The sequence below is a fragment of the Amaranthus tricolor genome, chromosome 5 (genome assembly GCF_026212465.1).
Source record: "Amaranthus tricolor cultivar Red isolate AtriRed21 chromosome 5, ASM2621246v1, whole genome shotgun sequence".
Taxonomy (NCBI): Eukaryota; Viridiplantae; Streptophyta; class Magnoliopsida; order Caryophyllales; family Amaranthaceae; genus Amaranthus; species Amaranthus tricolor.
The window spans coordinates 16,073,301-16,092,860 of record NC_080051.1 but is presented as its reverse complement, the minus strand read 5'-3'; the positions used below and the strand labels follow the sequence as shown (position 1 = coordinate 16,092,860).

The following is a 19,560-nucleotide window of genomic DNA, read 5'->3' as shown; positions in this document are numbered from 1 at the left end:
TTTATAAAACGCACTATTAAAGCCATCCAAACCTGGTGCTTTATCATTTGGTATACTCCACAAAGCTTCTTTAATTTCTTGGGCAGAAAAAGATAAATGTACTAGGTCTTTTTGTTCTTGATTAAGAATACAACCTTTCCGATAATCTGCAATTGGACCTGTTTTCTATTCCAACTCACAACATAACAAATCACAGTAAAACTCATAGAAAGAGCGCTGGATAACAACAGGATCAGTGATAAAGGTATTATTCATAATAAGAAAATTCACACAATTATGGATAGATTCTCCTCTTATTAATGCTACGATGAAATACTTTTGTGTTATCATCACGATACTTGAGCCAGGAGACCTTTCCTCTTTGCCGCAGAAAGGAACAGTAGTTATGTTTCTCCTGTTGAAGACTAGATTCAATTCACATTCTGTTGGGCATAAAACAAATCTCCAGGATGTTAATGCACTAGTTCCTAAACTTCTTTGAACTCTGCTTCTAATTTGAATAACTTCAACTGGATAGGCTCAGTATGGTATGCTTTTTTCAGTTCATGCTTAAGAAGTTTTAGCTTTTGTGTGACTTGGAAGTAGACCCGTACTATGCGGGCTTATATTTTATATTATTTATAGATAATTAAAAACACAAATTACAAATAATTAAAATACAACTCTACTAATCAACTAATCAGAAATACAACTCAGAATAATAATTGGAATAAATTAACTCATATATCAGAAATAATTCTTCAAAACAATAGCATTCCAAAACTACTAATAGCATTCCAAATAGCATTAACTAATTATATATAATTAAGTATTAAAAACTCAAATATTCAATACACCAAATCACCATCAATACATTTGTGATACGTGAAGCAACGTTTTTTTTTTTTTTTTTTTTTTTTTTTTTTTGAGAAAAGAGGTGTCTTGAGAGAGTTTTGAAGCTTACATCTTCGCCATCTTCTTCCCCATTTTTTCGAATTCAATCCTAATTAGGATTTTTCTTTACATTTTAATTTTAGATCTGTTAGGTTTATCATTGTATCGAACTGATTGATTTTTTGATTTGGTTTGATCGAAGAAATTCTCGTGGAACTGAGTCGCGAGTTTCGTGTCGATTTACCTTGATTTAGTTTGATCGAAGAATGAACAAATGTAAATGAAGAAAGTAAGAGTAGAAAGATCGAAGAAACCGAGAGCAGTGAGATGAGAATGAGAGGCGTGACTGCGTGAGTGAGTTTGAGAGTGAGAGTAGGGTTTACTGATTTTGAGAGATGAATGAGAGCAGTGAGATGAAGATGAATGAGGCGTGACTTCTTGGGCCATATTCCATAAGCCCATATTCTTTTATTTCTGATTTCTGTAGTGCTAGGGCAACATACCTCATTTCGGGCCGGGCCAGCCCGCGGGCCAAAAGCAAATCCCAAACCCGTCCCAAAAAAAATCGGGCCACTTATTGTCTGCCCAAACCCGCCCATTGGGCCATATTTTGGCACCCAAACCCTCAATTTTTGGGTCGGGCCGCGGGTCGAGCCACTTATGATCACCTCTACTTGGAAGTAAGGATGGTTATGGGGTGGGTCTAGCTAGACCCGAACTCAGACCTATTTACTTTTAATGGATCCAAATCTGAATCCGGACCCTAAGGCTCCAAAATTTTCAGACCCAGATCTAGACCCGCTGGATTTGATGGTTCTAGGGTCCTTCTAAAAAAGAGTCTTGATTTGTCAAATTTAAGCATTTTGTACGTCATTTTTTTCGTATTTTTATAAGTGACTTATTAGCGTATTTTACAAATATTTAATACTAATTTAACATCCACAACGTAATCCATATACCAAATCAAATAAGAGCAGCCTGCATATCGTAAAAAACATATGACTATTTAGTAATTATTGGGTAAATATTCGGTAAACAAGGAGAATAATTTCTAAACGCGACCGAGCAAATGTAATCATTCATAGCGTAGCCTACGCACAGTATGTTGTAGTGTACTTCAACGAGTATTAAAAGTATATTGGTATTTTCTACTTTGTTTCACACGAATTGACACTGCAGTAAGACATGAAGCACCTACTTCTACATGCCAATGAATACTCTATTTATTAGTACCATTCTTACTCACAAGTCAACATACATTCAACCAACTTCTAGTATACTGTTTCTAATATAATCTTGTATATCATCCTTAAACCTCCTCCTTTTTGTATGTCATGCTAACTACTGCTTTTTGGTATGTCATGTTAATTACTGCTACTATCAAGTAACAATTCTAAAGGTCGAGTCTGGGTCCGAGTCTAAGGGTTTGGACTTGGATCCAGACCCGTCAATTATTTTTTAATCTAAATCCGACCCGGATCCGATGGGTCTCAAAAAATCAAACCCAAACCCTTAAAAAAGGGGCTAGTTTGGGGCGAATCCAACAGGGTCCTGGACTCATGACCATCCCTACTTGGAAGCTAAAACAGGCATTGATCTGCACTGCCCAACATTGGCTCACCACCACCAAAAAGTCCTGTTTATGAGACCAGTAATTACAGAATTTGAAAGGCTTCACACCAGTAGGAGTTTTATAAAATTGCACCAGTGTAGGTGAATGATCAAATTGTCCCTCCGGAAGGAAGATGGTTTGTGCATTAGGAAACGTATCATCCCACATATTGTTTCCCAAAGCTCTATCAATCTTGCTCAATATCCTATCGGAACCTGTTTGCTTATTGGTCCATGTATAAAATCTCCCACTAAACTTCATGTCATGTAAGCCACAATTCATCATACAACCCCTTAAATATGTCCTATGTGTTCATCAAAGTTTGCGATGTAATTGAAGTCTCCCAAAACTAGTCAAGGTTTCTCAGTTACACCAGCAATCTCATAAAGACTCTTAAATAGCTCTTCCGTTTCATTTTCTACTAGAGGATCTATACACAAAGGCGCATACAAATGCCTCCCCAACCACAGGTGTAACTGCAATATGTATAAGTTGCTTAGAACAAATCAGCACACTAACAGACATGTGATCACTCCTCCAACCCAAAATGATCTTGCCATCCGACATGTAATGAGTAAAACACCAATTGTAACAAATTATTTGGTAAAGAGGCCCCAGTTTGTTCCTCTTAACCTTCATTTCCAGGAGCCTAAATAAAAATATATTATTAAGTGTTATAAACTTAGCAACTTCCTGTTGTTTGCTACTTTTTTTTAGGCCCCTAACATTCCATGCTACAATGCTATTCATTACCAGGGATGGGATCAGCTCCCAGCGCTGGTACAATTGACTCATCCTCAATATCCTCATGAAAATTCTCATCAATATTTTCTATAATATTAAAATCATTCCTCATAGGCAATATGTGAGCAAGTCCAGAAGATGCCTTAGATAACTTCTTTATAGGTCTAAAGATCTTCTTAGATTTTGCCAATTGAAATCCCTCATGATCAACTGATGCTACTGAGGTAAGCTTAGGCAGCTTCTGTTTTGGTTTTGACTTCCCTGCTTTACAACGAACTCCTCATGCCTAAACTGGTTGCACTTGTTACATTTCACAGGTCGCCAATCATAGAGAACCTGCTGTGTTACAAGCTCACTATGTTCATTCTCATAAGAAATCTCCTCGTGAAACCCCTTGGAAATGTTGATGTCTACAAGGACTCTAGCATATAACATATGATCTTTATTTCCAATAGCAGCATCCACCTTTGACACAGAACCTAACAAGCTTGCAATCTTAATGACACTCTTTTCCTCCCAACACCTAACATCCAAACCAGGAAAGTGCACCCAAATTGGCAAATGAGCAATGATATCCTTAGAATACGACATAGATGGAGTCCAAGGTTTCACTATAAACGGTTTCTTATCAAACATGATTCCACTCATACCACAAGCAGTGATTCTATCCTCCATTGTCTTGAATCTAATCAGAAAAACACCTTTCTCAACCATGCCTATTTTATCAATGGATAACTCACGCCAAATCCTGCGAACAAAGCCCTTAATAACATGTAGAGGAGGGTTTGCACCAATGACATAACACATAACCAATGACATAACATGTAGAGGAGGGTTTGCACCAATGACATAACCAATGACATAACATGTAGAGGAGGGTTTCACTATAAACGGTTTCTTATCAAACATGATTCCACTCATACCACAAGCAGTGATTCTATCCTCCATTGTCTTGAATCTAATCAGAAAAACACCTTTCTCAACCATGCCTATTTTATCAATGGATAACTCACGCCAAATCCTGCGAACAAAGCCCTTAATAACATGTAGAGGAGGGTTTGCACCAGAAATGAATCTCATCAATAATGTCTTCCATGTCAATCTTAACAGGTTTAGGAGGGGGAAGAGTACCTGTTACACACGCAATTTCTAGACGAAACATAGCAGTTGCTTTGTCTGCTGATGAAGATGCCACCGGTACATAATCAGAGACTATAAATTCTTTCTGGATGAAGATCTCAATGGGAGAGCTTCATTTGTGAAACATTTGGTGTTCCTTGGAGAATAGAAACCCAGCTTGGTCTCCATTTTGGCCGTTGAACCAGTAGGGCAACTCGGTTCCAAAGCGCCATTCTCCTGATTACTCATATACCCAGAGTGAGAGGAAATGGAACTAGCTGAAGCAGTCGAGATCCTCAAAACTGAGGGTGACCGTAACTACACTGGTTTTCTTGGTCTTCCCCTACCTCTACCTCTTCCTCTACAAATGGGGGAGATGATGCCACAATCGCCTTCAAGGAGAGCTTTTAGAGAGAGAAAGAAGATAGAGAGACAGTTTCTTAACTTATTATTATTATTATTATTATTATTATTATTATTATTATTTTAGGTGTTATTAATTTATATTTTCAATTAATAATAATAATAATAATTACCAATACTAACTTATTATCGAATTAATTAATTAAATAATAAAAATAAATAATTAAATATTTAATTATTATTATTCTTATTATTATTATAATTAATATTTAATAATTAATTAATTAATTAATTAATTAAATAATTAATAAATAAATGCATAAATAATAATTTTAATAATATAAATAATGTAATAATATTATTGTATTAATTAATTAATTAAAAATATCAATTAATTGATTAGTTAATGAATTAAATAATAATAATAATAACGTATAAATGACTATTTATTAATTATAATAACGTTAATGATATTATTATTATTAATTAATTATTTAATTAATTAATTAAATAATATTAATATTTATTAATTAATTTCTTAATTAAATAATAATAATAATAATAATAATAATAATAATAATAATAATAATAGTAATAATAATAATAATAATAATAATAATAATAATAATAATAATAATAATAATAACAGATATTTCATGATATATCACTGTTTTTTTCGTAATTCACCATATACCACACGAAATTTTCTAATTCACCATATACCATTGAGTTTACGTCCGTTAGCACAGAATACCATTAATGACAACTGCCGTCAGTATGCCGTTTGTGGTAAATTACTAGTATGCCCTTACGCATTCAACAGGCGCCATTCTTAGGCTTGACTTCCCCAAACACAACGTATTTCTTCAAAAAACTGATCCTCCATCTTTCTTCTTCTCCATTCAAGAAACTTTGTATTCGTCTACATTGATCTAAAACCCTTAAAATCCATCAAAGATCCTTAAAATCGATTTGTGTTAAGTGAATTGCAAGTTTGTGAAGTGATTTAGAACCCAAACACAGGTGGTCGTGACTGAATTTCGCACAAAGTTCACTAATTCGGTGAATTAAGCATACGCAAGGTACCTATCCTTATCCATTTGCATTTCGAGTTCTGATTTTGTATTTTTTTTTGCAAAATTGAGTTATGGTTAGGGTTAAGTGTGATAAGTTGCATGCGAATTTGACTTATGCTAAAGTGATGTGTTTTTGTTTTTTATGCAATTTATAATTTGGATTGTGATGTAATGTTTTGTTGGTAAATGTTGTTGTTAGGATGAGTATATTGTGGTTGTTAGTTCGTGCTCCAAGGGGTACTTTTGATGTGAGGGTGGATGACACTGATAAGACCAATTTGATGGAGTTAATTGAGTATATGTTTGAGGATTTAGTGAAACAGAATGTATATCTCCCTAAATACTTCACCCTGTTTGTCACTAAACCTAGAACAAATCGTAAGTTAGAGTTAGTTGATGATGGGGCAATGTTAAAAATGTGGGAGTGGAATGAAGGGAATAGTGAAATTGAAGTGTTTATAGAAGAGACAGAAACACCATCCCTTGTGTTTCAGTCTACAGAAGCTAGTTGGGCAAAAACTTTGAAGAACAGGGCTGAAAATATTAGGCTAATGGAGGAAGAGAACTGAAGGATGGCAGAGGAAGCAGAAGCTGAGGAGCAGCTTTTGACCCAGCAGGCATATACTGTGGCTGTAGAGGTCCCTGTTTTGAATGTTGATGATGATGGGATTGAATATGTAAGAGTGTTTGCTACCCCAACAGCAGATGAGGTTTTTCCAGGAGATTCACAACCTCAATCCTCACAACCTCAACCCTCACAACCTCAATCCCACAACCTCAACCCTCACAACTTAAGCAAAGGAGAAGAGCTGCTCATGAGGCAAAAAAGGAAAGAGGCATAAGAATAACAAATACAGCCTATGCAAAGAACTAGGCCACAATGCAATGACATGCAAGGCAAAAAAGGCATCATCAAAGAAGACAGCACATGCAACTTCCTGTTCACAACAAGGCAACACTAGGGGGAAGAGAAAGGCTGCTACTTAGCATTGTTTAGTGTCATTTTTTTGGTGAACATTGTTTATTGTCAAGTTGTTTTTGAACAAAATATTAACTACTTGGTTTGTATGACACTTCTTTTGTTTATCATAATTCCAACGAGTATATTTTTTTAAAAAATGGTATTTGATGAAAATAAAAAAAGTAAATGGTATATGGTGAATTATTAATTTACCACAAACGGCACACTAACGACAGTTGTCATTAATGGTATTCTGTGCTAACGGACGTAAACTCAATGGTATATGGTGAATTAGAAAATTTCGTGTGGTATATGGTAAATTTTGAAGAAACTCAGTAGTATTATTAATTAATTATTTAATTAATTAATTAATTAATATTAATATTTATTAATTAATTTCTTAATTAGATAATAATAATAATCATAATAATAATAATAATAATAATAATAATAATAATAATAATAATAATAATAATAATAATAATAATAATAATAACTTTATGAAACTAAATAAGATCAGATCGGACCAGATCAGATCAGATCAGACCACATTAGAAAGATTCATATCAGATCAGACTGAATCAGACCAGATCTGACTAGATCAAATCAAATCAGAGCATAGTAAATTTAGATCAGATCCAATCAAATCAGACGAAGAGAACAAAACCTTAGAATGTTAATTCTAATGGTTTAAAGTTTGTCAAATTTAAGATTTAAAATGCCTATATTAAGTTCTAAAATATCCAATTCAAGCTTTAAATGACAAGTTTAAAATGATGGGTTGAACCTGTGAGTGGTCGCATGTGTGCAACCGTCTTAGAGGAGATATGTTGTTTATAAGCTTATATTATACTTTAATTATGCTATAAGCTATTTACAAAGGCCCGTTTTCGACCTTTATTGAGCCCTTTAATAGGCTGCTTTATTATAATTATAGTAGAGCTCGTTTTTCGGCCCTGCCCATTTTTGGCCCGACCCTTACAAAGCCCTTCTAAAAACAGGACGGATAAGGCTCAAAATGGGGCACGACACATTAAACAACCCTAGTGGGAACATACGTGGGTGGTGGCGTCGTGGGGGTAATGTAGCCGTGGGGTGGTGGCGACAACTTTTGATGAGAATGAAGGAGGTTTTCAGGTTTTGAGGGTTCGAGAAGCTTTTGAAGTTTTGTATTCTTTTGTGTAGAAACTATTAGAGATGGTGAACGACAACAAGAAGGAGGGTGAATTTTTGTTTAAATAAGTTTAAGTATTTTAGCCCTGTTTTTGCGGAATTAAAACTTAAACTTAAAATGAAAACGTAAAAGAGACAACACAATTTTACGTGGAACCTTCTAGGCCTAAATAGAAGGAAAAACCACGGCCCCTCGGGATTTCAAAACTCTCCAATATGTTTTAGGCAATTCATTACAATTACATAAAACAAACACAACTTGCTTCACTCGAAGCTTCTCTAACTAGGCCAATTCTCTTTCTCTTGCTTCACTCGAAGCTTCTCTCTTCTCTAGCTTTACTCAAAGTTTTTCCAATTCTCTAGCTTCACTTGAAGCTTTCTAATTCTCCCCTAAACTTACCTAAATCTTATTACAATAATTCTCTCAAAAACCCTTTACAAAGGATAAATTTTTAAAGATAAAATTAAGGAGTTGCACAAGAAAATATTATAAATTAATTGGCAATTTCTGAAAAAAATATTTCTTGCTAATATTATTCTCTTTCGTATGGATTCTTAGGCTCATACGAATGCATTTTTTGGTTGAATCAAGTTCCCTTTATATAGGAACTCAACTAGCTAATAAAAAGGAAATAACTATCCATTACTACCTTATTCCTAAGATTAAGGAGAATTATGTGGATCTTAGATCTAAAGATTAAAAACCCACGGTTAATTCCTACATAAAAGATAAATAAGTGAAAGCTTGATTTATAAGTAAAAAGCCACGATTTCTTTTTTAAAAAACGGACGTCGCGATTACTCTTATAGGATATCTCTTTCAGAGATGCGGTCTAAACAAGTACTTATTTGCCTATTTCCCGATACGTAGACCGAAAAAGATATTTAACGTCGTTTTAACCCGGCCATCATAATGATATTTTTTCAAAAAACGAACATCATGATTATCCTTATGGGATAACTCTTTTGGAAATCCGGTTGAAACAAGTAATTATTTGCCTATTTCTCGATACGTAGACCGAAAAAAAATATTTAACGTCGTTTTTGCCCATCATTACAATATTTTTACAAAAAACAGACATTATCTTTTTTTTTCAAGGTTGTTATTTGCAAATTTCTCTTCAATAAAATATAATATCCACTATATAAAGGTTTTTATTATTCTTAATCCCATAAACATACTTCATGGGAACTTTATTAAGGAACGAATAGAGTATCTTTTTATTTGAGTAATAGTTTTCACAACAACATTGTTGTATCAATATAGTTATTTTTTTAAGTGCTTATATTGTTGCGATGTCTAGATTTAGTTTTAACAACTAAATTAGTCATTGCTAAAGATGTAGACTAACATGTAGATTTTTATTAGGAGGTGAGAAGTGAATTTTATATATAGCAACAACTATTTAGTAGTAATAATGGGTTTTGCAACAACGTTTATATTTCGCAACGATAACAAAATAGTCGTTGCTAAAACTTGTTGCTAAAAATGGTTTTTCTTGTAGTGCTTTCAGAGTTGTTTAACATTGTTATAATTTGATGTTGGTGGATTGTGAAGGAGATAGCTTAGGTAAACAACGGTTATTTGTAATTTGATGTTGGAGCTTTTAGAATTTTAGTTTATCTGTAGGGATTATTATGTATTTGGGTCTATTGTATATATTTCTAGTGGGCTCTATGTATTAGGGTTTTCTGATTACTTATATATATAGCTTGCATATGAGTAATAATAAGACAAGCTATATAACTTTTTTCATTTTGTTTACTTTACTGGTATTTACTTTGTCTTTTTTATGATGATTTATAAATCACGGTAATTAATTAGAAATTTTTGCTTTTCATAAATGTTAAATAAGGATCAAGCTAAATTAACTATGCAGGGTCAGACTATTAAGCTAAACATGCAATATGTTGATTGTAAATGAAAATCAAGCAAAATTGTACACTCAATTTTTCAGATTGCTACAATCCTAGGCTCAATGTTAGACACGAGGCACTTTCTTCTTGTTTGGAGGTTGCTTCAACCTACGCTCTTACGCTAAAAATTACTCCAACACTTTTGTCCTACTAATATCATATTTTTTCTATTTTCTTTATTTTGCTACACTTTGCATTTTGGAATATTTATATTGCTAAATTATTAAATTACGCAATTCTCTGACTTATTTTCTTTTACAAAAATCTTCCATTTACTTCCAACAGTATTCTAAACATAAAATTTATATTCCATCCTTTCTAGCCTAGGCGCTCTATTTATTTATTTATTTTTACATTATTTATCAATCACTTTCAATTTGTATCGTACACTTAATCTGTAAGTTTAAAATTAATAAATTGTAGTCTTATTCGATTCATATCAATGCAAAGATTTATTAAATTTATAATTTTATAAATTTTTAATTATATTAATTTATAGGTCTTAAAACTTTAATAAATGCATTGATATATGCATTAAACAAAACAGATAGGGAGAAATATAGGGGTAAGATGTACCAAACTTTTAGAGATAAAGAATGTGACATGATTTGTGCACAATTGAAATTTATTGACCCACCATATTACCTGTCAAAATCATTAATCCCATAACCCAAAATGCAAGGTTCTCGTTCATATTATGAAATATGAATAAATAGTATGACAAAACTAACAATTATCATATAACTCATGTTATTATTATAACTATAAACACCTTAAAAATCCTTGTTTTGCTCACATGATTGTTGATAACATTCAAAACGGTTAAAAGCAACATTATTGACCTTCACATGTATCATCATCATCAAACTCTTAAGCAGCATTTTTCATGTAACAAAAAACAATTTCAATGCAATAGAAATTTAATCTAATTTTTATAATATTTCATGAAGTATATAATTTGATACCATAACATTTATTAAATAACCTAAACTACATTTTGATTGTAATTACTTAGAAATCTCAAAAAAATGTCATCTTCAATTGAAATCTTAGATAAACCAACGTCATTGAACCAAAAGATCACATTCTTATCAACCAAAAACATAAACACTCTATACAAACCACTTATCGTAACCAGCTTTTTCCTCTTTCTATTCTACACGCTACTATCAAATCGTCGTTTCGATCAATCACCACAATACCTAGCTAAACTAAGACAAACCCTTTACCCAACTCAACCTTTAAACAACAAATATCAAAACCCTACAAACATAAATCACCTTGAAATAGGCATAGCAAGTTCAATCAACTCTTGGAAGTATAGAAAACCCTACATAGAATCATGGTGGAAACCTAACATAACAAAAGGGTATGTCTTCCTAGACCGCGAACCTTCAAATTATCTTCCATGGCCTAGCTCTTCTCCTCCTTATCGAGTCTCCGAAAACACAATCCGCTACGAACCCTACAACAAACATCCAATGAAGAGCGCAATTCGAATGGTTAGAGTCATTGTAGAAACTTTTAAAGAAGCTCACGATCAAACTATTAGATGGTATGTCATGGTAGATGATGACACCATACTTTTCATAGATAATTTGGTACATATTCTACAAAAATATGACCATACAAAATATTTTTACATAGGAGAAAATTCAGAATGTGTTTTATCAAATTATGATAATTCATTTGAAATGGCATTTGGTGGTGCCGGTTATGCTATAAGTTACCCTCTTGCTGAAGCCTTAACAAAGAATTTGGATACATGTATTAAGAGATACCCTTATGTTTATGGGAGTGATCATCTTTTACAGTCATGTATATCTGATTTGGGGGTCCCACTAACACATGAAAAGGGGTTTCATCAGATTGATCTGCACAATGACTTATCAGGGTACTTATCATCACACCCACAAACAGAAATTTTATCACTTCATCATTTAGACAGTGTTGATCCATTATTCCCAAACATGAACAGAAGTGAATCCCTTAACCATTTAATGAAAGCTGCAAATACAGATCAATCAAGGCTATTACAACAAACCATTTGTTATGATAAGAGCAATAATTGGTCGTATTCTGTTGCATGGGGTTATACAGTTGATTTGTACGAGCAGATTATACAGCCGAGTGTGTTGGAAAAGCCTCTTGAGACGTTTTTAGCGTGGAGGAAACCGGCTAAACAAGCATTTATGTTTAATACTAGATGGGTTTCTAAGAATCCTTGTGAGATGCCTCATGTTTTTTATTTACAATCTGTTGGGAAATACTCTTATGGGATTGTTGCGAATTATACACGAAGGTTTGGTAGGGATTTACCGCCTTGTGTAGCTCCATCACCAAGTAGGATTAGTCATAATTCATCTTCATACGTTCCTAGTTATATTCAAAAGATTATGGTGATTTCTCCTGCTACTAAATATTTTGCTGAGGTAAATCATACTGCGTGCTATTCATTCAATGTATATTATTTGACTTTTCACCATTTTCTAAGTGATCAAATGGGATCACATGTGAAAAAAAAATATTGTGTTTTTAAATTTTAATAGGGGTAAAGTGGTATTAATAGGTGTAAAAGTGTGAAAAGGTTAAGTTTACTAAGAATAAATTAGTAAAGTTAACATACCCAATTAATATAAAAATGAGACATTTAAAGTGACTTGACCAAATAAGAAAATGATACACTTAAGGTGGATAGGAGGAAGTAAATGGGATTTTCTTAGCTACCCTTTCCTTTTAATGTAATAATTCATTCATTTTCAAAAACAAAACTCTTTCATTTCCTAATGAATTTCTCACAAGAAATTTTTACTAAAATAAAGAAAAATAGAATTTTTTAAGTAGTGAAATTATTATTTTGTTAAATAATAAATTTGATGGAGGAAAAGCATGGACCATAAACAAAAAAAAATATTAAGAGAAAATTATTAGTAGGAAAAATATAAAGACAACAACTAATAGAAAATGTTTTTATAAAGTTTCTAGGAAACATAGAGTGATTATCAGGAATATAAAAATGTTGAATTGAAATTAGTAGAAGATAAGTAGGATCATAAATATTAATGAAATATTAAAATGTAGATGAACAAAGTTATTTTTGTCCAAAATTTGTAATATAAATAAAATATTATTTATGGAAACAATTAATCGAATACCGAACACCCCAAAATGGCAAATAGGCTTTAAGTAACAGAGGTAATACTCCTTTCGTTCTTTAATGTTCTTTCCATTTTAATGTATAATTTTTTTATTATATAATTATTAAAATTTTTAATTATGTATATTTAGAGATATTAAGACTTAAAATTTACTTTAAAAATTATGCAAAAGTAAACATGAAGAACGAAAAAGAACAGGGAAATAATATTATTTGAAAATTAAAAATAAATGTAAATGTGAATAGTCTCATATAAAAAGAGTTGTTATTATTATTATGAAAATTAAAATTAAATGGAAAATACTCTTATAATCCTCATTATCTTTCTCCCTTTGCTTACCCTGTAACGAATACGGGCAATACAAAAACCAAATCTGTAAGCTAAAATGAGACGAAATAAATACTTGAATACAACCTTGTTTATTCATCATGTTTATAGCTTGGATGAAATTACTAGAATTTTCTCTTTAAATGTTTAATTAATTTGGTGATTAATTAATTATGAACAGGTGGGAAATAGAAGGGAATGTTGTGAAGTAGTGGGTCAAGTGGAGGAGAACGTAACTACGATTAAGTATAGAACTTGCGCCAAAAACGAAATAATGGGCGTTTATTGACATCAATACGAGGCCAAGGATTTACATACTTTAGACTATATATATATATATATGATAATTGAATTTGTTATCATCTAAATTTTGTTTGACTCTAGTTATTATTGTGTCATTATAACAACTATAATAATAATATTGTTACCTTGTTCTTTTTAATTTTAAAAATGATATATTAATAATAAACTATTTGTTTTTCTTTGTGAATTTGCAACTCGATCGGAGTTATACTTTTTATTTATGTTTTATCCAGTTTGGGTTGTAGTACATGGTAGAAAATCATCATCATCATACCAAGTGTATCTTGCTCATCAAAAAACTATGATTAGGGTGTGGGTTGAGAATGACGACAGCAACTCATACCCATAAAAAAGAATACACCATAAAAAAGACATTATAAAATCATAAAATTAATTAAAGCAATATATAAATGAATAAAGAGAGAGAAATTGAGTTTGTGAGTAGAAATAATACGGACTCAAATTTAAATAGTGACTCAAATATTTACAATTAATAGTGACATATTTTCACATATGTCACATTTAAGTGTAAGTATTTAAGATTAGAGTACTTATTAATGAAAGTCAAGATATAATGAATACTGAACAAGCTTAAGTTTATTTTAAGGCTTAATTTAAATTTATACTTGATTGGATACACCTATTTGCTCCAAGAGCTTTCTTACTCTAAGAATGGAAGAATGTGATAGAAATCTTTATCGTGTTATTTCTCATTAATGATGTCAAATGTACATAAGAGTATATTGGTTTATCAAAGGGTCTACTAAACTATTTAAAAAATAGATAATATATTTTATAAAATATTTATTCTATTACACCCACGATCGAGTCGGTGGGTTGAAAACATTACGACTGTCTTGAATATCATCAAAGAGAACGTGATGAAGCCCTTCAAGGTGCATGAAAAACTCGACTTCACCACTTTTGACATTCTCTCGATTAAAGTGAATATCAAGTTCAATGTGCTTAGTGCGTTGATGATAAACAAAATTAATAGATTAGTATATGGTATTAACATTTTTACAATAGAAGATGACTACTTTAATTTCAGGGCAATGTAACTCAAGCAACAAGTCGCAGATACAATAAGACTCGAACATAGTACTAGATACACCTCAACATTTACCTTCAGCACCTTACTTAGATAGTGTCGATTATTGTTTGGAAAATCATGAGATCCTATTGTAATTAAGAAAACAGAATATCTTAAAATAAAACGATGATCCAGACAACCATCCAAGTACGCATCAGTATAAGATAAGAAAGAAGTAATAGAAAATTTTGTGTAAGTGTAGAATGAAATCAATAATACATTAAATATAATAAAGAATGCGACGTGGAGCAAACATATGTTCAACTCCTGATTAAAGAGTATTTATAAGGACATTTGTTCTACGAGACTCGTTTATAAGTTGAACATTAAATAGTATTTTATACATTCTAATCAATCACCGGCATAAAACATCTATATTGTTAGTGTAACTCTCAAAGGTGTAACAAAATTTGACGGACGTCACATAAAAAATTGTCTTTGAATGCAGATGGCAAGTACACAAGAGTAGGGTAATTGGCATATCTAAATTTTATTGTAGGTACATGTCTTGGTTCCCAAGTCAGTAGATTTATTCTAGCAGCCTTTGGATTACCTTTATCCCCTTGCCTGATCTTCACTTGATATATGCCTTGTCGATAATTAAAGGCTATAATATCTTGGAAATTAGCCTTCTCAGTGTTAGGTGTGATGATCTTTGTGGCACGAGAAGTATACATGTTTCCACCATCATTTCGTTAACTTGAAATTTCTCACCTTCAAGCAAAGTAAATCATTGACACAATATAACAATAAGTCTACAAGTGTCGTCATAGGCAAGAAACGTACACCTATCTTCACATATTTGAATAATACAACTAGTTATTGTACCTATTATCCCCCTTCATGACACATCAACCATTTACACATCTTTTGTACTTAATCAATCCAACCTTTTGCTTTATATATTCAATTCTTTCCAAAGCTTTGATGATCGCAATCAAACCAAGTATCTTCTTCAACTTCAAATTTTCTATGTTTCAGTGTTAGTTGCGAAGCAAATAATATATACAAAATATGTAATATGCTTGGTGGATGCCATTCTATCTTTTCCATTGTTGTCAACATGTTCCCATGTCTATCAAATATGACATATAAACCCATTCTCTTGTTATATGCCTTTAAATCTGAGTCATGAACTAAAATCAAGTACCTATGCATTATTTTTTTCAACCTGTATATGGGAAAACGAAAAAAAATACTATTTTTACCATCTTGGGTAGTCACAGACTCACAGTTAAGAGCGTATACGAAACTTATCATTCACGTATACTATCAATGGAAATAAAGGGTTTGCAATACTTAAAACTTCTCAATGCTATTGCTAGGTATACAAGACTAAGAAACCATACTAAAAGATTCCTTTGTTGCTGCAATACTATATACAAGCTAAGTATCATTGTCTTTATTGAAAAACCATTCAACAATTGTGTTGAGGTTTGTTTGTTGCAATACGTTAAGAAGCATGGAAGGAGTGCATATGAGTCTTCCCAACTACCATAAATGGAAATAAGGGCTTTTTATTTATATGACATTTTTTTTTTGAAAAGAACCTAGTAATTCATTGATAAAAATGTCATATGACATCTACAATAAAGTAACAATCGATTAAATACACAACAATTTTAATCTAACAAAATTCTATATAGAAAAAGTGACGATCATTATAAAGGAAATCTAATACTAAAACACACTCTCTATCACCATGATAGACTTTAAAACCCAATATACGGGTAGATCGAATCCAATAAATAGATAGAATAGCTCTATAATATAGAGAAAATGGATTTTACTTGTAAGTAAAAAAAAAAAAGCAAAAATACAGAGATTGGGGGCTTATCATCAAGCATAAGGTTGATAGTAGCCCTAAACTTAACAATGGAGGCTTAGGTTTTTTTAAGAGAAAAAAGAAGGTGAGAGAAGAGAGAGTTCGTCTTTTATCAAGTAACAACTCTAACGAATAAAAAGAGTAATAATCATCATATTATTTATTAATATGACATATTCATCTATTAAATAAATTGTTAATGTTTCTTATAGTATCATTAAGACATTAACAATGTTTTTGTATGACATATTATTATACTATTATTATACTTTAAACTACCTATTAATTATAATATTATACTTGAAACTGATTAGAATTTTATTTACCTTTATTTATATATAAGTTATCTAATAACCTCGTAATTTAAAAAAAAAATTCAAATTGAACCTTATTGATAAGTAGTTTTTTCAGGATGTATTCATTAAAATTGCATTTACCGTTAACTAAAATTAATCCATTGATTATGTGTGATGAATGTTTTTGATAATTTCACTTTATAAATCCGCATAACACGAGTTTTATCTGACGAAAAGTTAAAGGATGGATAATCCAAACCCACTTTGACCCATTGTCATGCCTACCTTTGAATTTGATCGCTACAGTTTGAGAGTTTTGGAGTGCAGATACTCTCCTGTGAGACGGCCTTAGCCGTGCAACCGGTCCAAGCCCAATGAGTTTTTTAGAATATTCTGATATACTAATTTTAAAACTTGAAAGGACAATTTCAAGACTTAAAAATCCAATTTAAGACTTTAAAGATCAATATCATAGTTTATATCAACTTTAAAGTTTGAGTCATTCTACTTTAAAGTTGATATGAAAATTTTAAGTCTAACAATTGGTCTTTTAAGTCTTAAAATTGGTGTTTGAAAATGGTGATTAGACTCGAGTCTTGTCTTGGTGTTTAGATGAATCAAGGGTTGGGTTCGCAAGTGAATCTAGTAGCCAATGCCGACTCGGCGTTGGGGTGGTCAAGGTTCAACACGAGTCGGCTGGTGAATGAATCAATTGGAGGATTTTCTAGAAGACAAACCCGAGTTGGCTTCCGTGGCAAGTGGAGGATCGCCGACTCTACATTTGGTGCCGACAAATATCGCGTTTTGTCCAAAACATTAAGCCGACTCGGTAGTTTGTGGAACTAAGGTGCAGCCGACTCGACGACAATTATTTTTGCACGAGGAGCAATTTTTCCACATCTTTTGGTCGGTTATTTGGTGTTACTTGAAGCCCAAGTATCTTGTATTTAGGTTTTACTATAAATACTTCTTTCTATTAGTACTAGAGTTTTTTATTGACAAATTAAGAGTGATCACAAGAGAGTTATTATTATTTTTGAGTGGTACTTGATTCATCTTGTAAATTCTTTGCGATCTCGGTGCTGGTGGACGTAGCTATCACATTGATAGTGAACCACAATAAATCTCTTGTGGCATATTCTTATTGTTTGCATTGAATTTCTTTATTGTTTTATTATTGTTCATCGATCGTTGCTTCCGTTGTCGCTCAATAATTGGTATCAGAGCTAAGGTATTAGTCCTTGGAGAGTTTTTGAGTTAAACAAATGGCTGAAGATTCTATAATAAGAATTGAGAAATTTACCGAGAAGAATCGCTTCGGGCTGTGGCAAATAAAGATGAAGGCTCTATTGAAATAACAACAAATCTGGCGTTCGTTGGCTCCAAAGAGTACCATTGCGGGGCTAGAAGACAGACTAACTGACGGGCAATTAGCAGTAATGGAGGGAAAGACTCATTCTACCATTTTGTTAAGTTTGGACGATCATATCATCACGGAGGTCGCTGATCAGGCTACGACGGCGAAATTATGGCTAAAATTGGAGTCATTGTATATGACTAAGTCGCTAACCAACAAATTATTATTACTGAAGCAGCGGTTATTTAGCCTTCGAATGCGGTTAGGTACTCCCGTACGGGAACATATGGAGAAACTTAATTCTATTTTACTAGATTTGCGTAATTTAGATGTTAAGATAGATGATGAGAATGCTGCGTGATTTTACTTGTATCTCTACCGTCTAACTATGAGAATTTTGTTGAGTCTTTTGTTGTTGGTAAAAACTCACTGACCTTAGAAGAAGTGAAGGTAGCACTTCATACTAAAGAACTTCGTCAAAAGGCTATAGGTGATAACGAGGAGAGTGACAGTGGGTTGTTAGTTAAGTCCGGGAAGTCGAAAAAGAAAAAGGAGTTTAACAAAGGCAACAATACTGGGTTAGGTGCTGGAAACGGCAATGAGGGATCTAGTAAGATTACCGGGAAGACCTATTATTACTGCAAAGAACCAGGTCTTTTAGGGCTAACAGTCCAGTGAGGAAGAGCAAGTCCCAAGCTGCTATAGTTGAGGAAAAACCGAAGGAGAACTATAATTCAGAGGAAGACTTGGCATTAGTGAGTTCTGCTAGGTATGGGGATCTTTCTGATGATTGGGTTCTGGATTAAGCATGTTTGTTCTATATGAGTCCACGTCGAGACTAGTTTGATACGTATAAGTCTTGTAATAGGGGTATGGTTATTGTAGGTAACAATAAACCTTGTAAGATTACGGGTATTAGGTCCATGAGTTAGGACTGTTGATGGGCGAAAGGTTACATTGACTAGGGTGCGACATGTCCCTGCTTTGGGGAAGAATCTGATTTCATTGGGTACCTTAGATGATTAGGGGTACAATGAAGTGTTTTCTGTAGTTTGCGCATTAGTGTCTTACCAAGAGATGACCAAGATTTGGCACATGAGGCTTGGTCATATGGGGGAGAAGGGGATGCAACTCTTGTTTAAGAGGGGTCTACTATCTAGGATCAAGGTTGCCAACCTTGAATTTTGTGAGCATTGTGTGTTTAGGTAGAAGCCTAAGTCAAAGTTCAGTAAGGGTGCTCACATTATTGATGATGTGCTCGATTATATCCATTCATACTGCTGGGGTCCATCTAGGGTTATAGGTATGGGGGTTTTCGCTATTTTGTGTCATTTGTAGATGACAAATCCCGATACACATGACT

General features: G+C 32.7%; 1 protein-coding gene across 1 annotated transcript; it reads left to right on the top strand.

The window, feature by feature from the left end:
* Window positions 1–10,866: 10,866 nt before the first annotated feature.
* On the top strand, window positions 10,867–13,612 carry LOC130813481 (uncharacterized). The gene is made up of 2 exons (XM_057679319.1): window positions 10,867–12,270; window positions 13,505–13,612. Exons 1-2 carry the CDS (start codon window positions 10,867–10,869, stop codon window positions 13,610–13,612), a joined length of 1,512 nt encoding a protein of 503 aa, XP_057535302.1.
* Window positions 13,613–19,560: the final 5,948 nt, after the last annotated feature.